This window comes from Carassius gibelio, chromosome B14, assembly GCF_023724105.1.
Source record: "Carassius gibelio isolate Cgi1373 ecotype wild population from Czech Republic chromosome B14, carGib1.2-hapl.c, whole genome shotgun sequence".
Classification (NCBI taxonomy): domain Eukaryota; kingdom Metazoa; phylum Chordata; class Actinopteri; order Cypriniformes; family Cyprinidae; genus Carassius; species Carassius gibelio.
In genome coordinates this window covers 4,364,395-4,368,482 of record NC_068409.1, presented here as the reverse complement: position 1 = coordinate 4,368,482, position 4,088 = coordinate 4,364,395, and the positions used below count along the sequence as shown (strand labels likewise).

General features: G+C 36.6%; 1 protein-coding gene across 1 annotated transcript; it reads right to left on the bottom strand.

Annotated features, from left to right (window-relative positions):
* Positions 1 to 2,722: 2,722 nt before the first annotated feature.
* Positions 2,723 to 3,645, bottom strand: LOC127971040 (trypsin inhibitor ClTI-1-like). The gene is made up of 4 exons (XM_052573800.1): positions 3,434 to 3,645; positions 3,187 to 3,227; positions 2,993 to 3,102; positions 2,723 to 2,892 (listed from the first exon to the last, which is right to left on the bottom strand). The coding sequence occupies exons 1-4, from the start codon at positions 3,468 to 3,470 to the stop codon at positions 2,847 to 2,849; spliced, it is 234 nt and encodes a 77-aa protein (XP_052429760.1). The 5' UTR covers positions 3,471 to 3,645; the 3' UTR covers positions 2,723 to 2,846.
* Between the last annotated feature and the right edge of the window lie 443 nt (positions 3,646 to 4,088).

The following is a 4,088-nucleotide window of genomic DNA, read 5'->3' as shown; positions in this document are numbered from 1 at the left end:
GGCCGGACCCCATGGGGGAAGGCCCGGCCACCAGGCGCTCGCATACGAGCCCCAACCCCGGGCCTGGCTCCAGGGTGGGGCCCCGGCTGCGCCATGCCGGGCGACGTCACGGTCCTTGATTTTAATTTTGACATAAGGGGTTTTGTGAACTGTTCTTAGTCTGGCCCGTCACCAAGGACCTGTTTGCCTTGGGAGACCCTACCAGGAGCATATAGCCCCAGACAACATAGCTCCCAGGATCATTCGGGTACTCAAACCTCTCCACCACGATAAGGCGACAGTTCAAGGAGAGGAATTGTAAAAATATTACACAATATTACTGTTTTTGCTGTATTTTGGATCAAATAAATGAAGCCTTGGAATGAATCATTAATTACATTCTGCATGATAAAATATAAAGATTTCACAGTGATCTTCTGTAAAAAAAAAAATTTAGTTACTACTACATTACTGTAGTAAAACCATGTTTTACTACATTTTATACATGTGAGGAAGACCGGAGAGTATACCATAACATGATTAGCCTTAATGTTAATAAATTAAGTGTATCAGCAATCATAAATCAAAACAGAAATTTCTTAGAAAAATATGTTATCTAGGTGACGAGGATCACTCGTCGCTTTGTGTAAGTTCCAGTACGAAACACCGGGGGGCACCCCTGTTATGATTTTCCGATGGTAAAAACATTATATGTTGTTGTATTACTTATCAATATATCGTTTTTGACCAGCGAATGTGTGGAAATGTGATTTTCTTTTTTGGCCGTCATTAAAACGGCGACGGCGCCTGCCGCTGCTGGGATCACATTACTTTTTTATCTAACGTTACAGGTTACAAACTAGATTTGTAGCTATATAGACGGAGCGCTCAGTTTTTCCTGTGGTAAAATGCATTTGGGAAAAATCGCATTTTATAAAAAATGAAATGCTACTGTATTCACGGGCTATTTAAGTGTTGGCTATGTAGGCTATTGGATGGCAAATGCTAGCCCTCTCTCTCTCAGGCGACGTCCCACATGTCTCAGTCAGTGAGTCAGTCAGATATCAAATAAATAAAATATGAGCCTTTATAGACCTAGTGTTTAGTAGTACTTACGCAAACAACAAGATATTTATTTACCCTTCGCAAAACTTTGTTCAGCTCAGCTGTTGTCTACTGTGCGGCTGCTGTGGAACTTCAGTTGATTCAACAGAGGGGGCGGAGTTATCAGCTTACTGACAGCTTGAGGATCGAATAAGATCTACACAAGCTCGTTTTAAGAACTTAAGACGTAAAGGGTGACCAATAGCATTGATAAAAATAAAAAATAAAACACCACCAAAAAAAGGGCACTTCGGAGTGTAAGGGCAAAAAGGGCATGTGTTCTGCACAGGTTGAGCCCTACCTGTGCACGTGCCTGGATGGCACAATCAAGCGACGTTCACTTGCAGAATGAAAGCTTCTAGAGGCACAAGTCTGAAGTAATGAATTTAGGTAAATGGGTGCAGGGCCAGTGGTAGTTTAGAACCTTTGTTCTACCAAAATATTTGTATTTTATTGGTAATAGTTATTTGACAAAACTTTTTACCAATAAATAAAAAAATATGATCTGTAAGTCTAAAAAATAATACTAAATAAAACATAATAAATAATTTGGTTCTTGGGCATTATTTTTGCATCTTGCCCGACTTAATAAAGGATTATAATATAAGAAAACTTCACATAATTCTTATTAAATTATATTTAGACATCATCAGTTTTATCAATTATATTTACATAAGAGGAGAAGCAGTTGAAACAATGTCAACAGTGTACTGTATTTACTGACTATGGACGCAAGCTCTATACATTTCAACTCCCAGACGCACTATTTCATTATTTCTTTAAACAAATCATCAGCCACATTTAATGTTCTTTAGTGATAAATATGATCACCTTGAACTTACACAGAAGTATTACATTTTCCCTACAATGCAAACAAATAAAATAAAATAATAATAATAATACAATTTAATTCAAAATACAAAAGAAATTGGAGATTTATGCATTTATATGCACAGGCCGTCAAACGTCTGCTGTAACTCTGTAAAGAAATATGAATCATGTAGACTAAGAACAAAGTCTGTTCTTTGGACATGAGCTTCATGTCCTGCTGCGCCTGGAAAAACAAGATATGACCCCACTCTACGTACAAGAAAACTATTGGCCCACACAGAGGGAGTAATCTTTGTTTGCTGGTAGTGATGTGTAAATTAAGTACAGATTGATGTTGTAAGTACTAGGCATTTTGTCAAGTTTTTTTTTTTTTTTTTCTTTTGGGGGGTTTGATTATTCTATTTTGGATTTTCAAGTTTTAGGCACTAAAATTTTAAACCGTTTAATTAAAATACTGAAATAACTAGTTTTTTATTTTATTCTTAAACAAACATATATATTTTTTTATATATCCAGAAGGACCTTCAATGTTTGACACATACAATATATCTGCTCCAGGACAGAAGTTCACACAGCTCAATCACCATATACTCTCGAACATCACATTTTTCCAGAAGTTTCCACATTTTTCTCTGGATTGTTTTCGGAGTTTTTTTTTATAAACAATTATAGCTCATAAAGCTTATATTCTGATAAACCTTTAAGTCTTTTTTGTTAAGACAAATTCTTCAAAGAATCACTGGAGCTACACGAGTTGTGATGAAAAGTGCCCATTTATACTAAAGAGAGTACAGTACAAAGCAGGGACTTATGTATCAAGGTTTTTATTAAATGATTATGTTTTAAAATCGACACACAAAACCATTAAAAAACACTGCATGTGGTTCCAGCCTTCATGTCAGATCTTGATAATATAAATGAGTGGATTTGTCTCAGCATTCCCCTATCCTGGAGATCAATGTGTTGAACTTGTTCTCCCTGTGACAAGACAGTCAAACAAATTTTCAAAAAGGGCACCATAAGAACATCACGAACATTTAAATGGATAAAAATTTAATATTTAAGTTGATTTACTTACATATTTTCCAAACACAGCATGCATTCGTTGGGGTATGTGACTCCATCAGTACCACACACGGGGTTATATTCCCGGGTACATATGGGCAAGAGGTACGTTGAGCATTTTGGCTGCCAATAAAAGCACACGGGATACATTAGATACATGTAGTGGTTAAATAAAGCATCATGAATAGGTTATGGTCTTTAACCCACCTCTTTAGAGCCACGATGGATAACAGCTGCACTTGCCAAAGCTGTTTAGAAGAACATAAAAGTGAAACAAGGAGTCAGAGAGAGAAAAGGAACTCACCACTTTAGTATAGGAAAACCCTGCTACTTAATTTTGTGTAGTTTGGACTTAAAAGTATGGATAAAAAAAATAACGTCATCTTTGTTTTAAAACATGCTCAAAACATCAAACTTGTATGCTCCTTGTTGCCAAAAGTAGTTACAAACTCACCTGCCAAACAGAGTACCAAAACAGTCCTTGCCAGCATGATTGTTTGTGTACAGCGACGTGTTGACTGTGTAATCAATCACTCCATGTGGTTACTCCTTTTATTGCACTTTTGCTCCCACCCACATAGCGGTTTTAAAATGACAAAGTGGGTCACTCGAATTCCAATAATCCAAAGCCTTTTGATGGAAAACCAGACGTTTGTAAATGGGCGGTTGTCAACTTGTCGAAAAAAAAAAATGAAGGAAGGAAGTCTTGACCAGTGTTGCCAACTTCTTTCAATGGAAAGTAGCTAAACCCTGCCTGAAAAGTCGCTAAATGTCGCTAGATGACGTCATATGGTAATTACCATATTCATGACGTAGGTGCGTCATATTATCTCGCCCTTTCTGTGCTCATGTACTGCATTTTAATGCTGCAAAAATTCTCAATAAAACGTTTTTTATTATTATATTTTAATGTTTCTGTTGTCAGACAACGGAATTAATATTATAATGACTGAAACGCGGTCCATTAAGACTACATACCAGCTCTCAAAGATGTTAATCTGTGCACTAAAATCCTATTCACGACTATGAAATAACATACACATAAGATTAAGACAATGGTTGAACTGTGATTTCGACTGTACTTGTATGTAAAATAGAGTTTGAAGCAA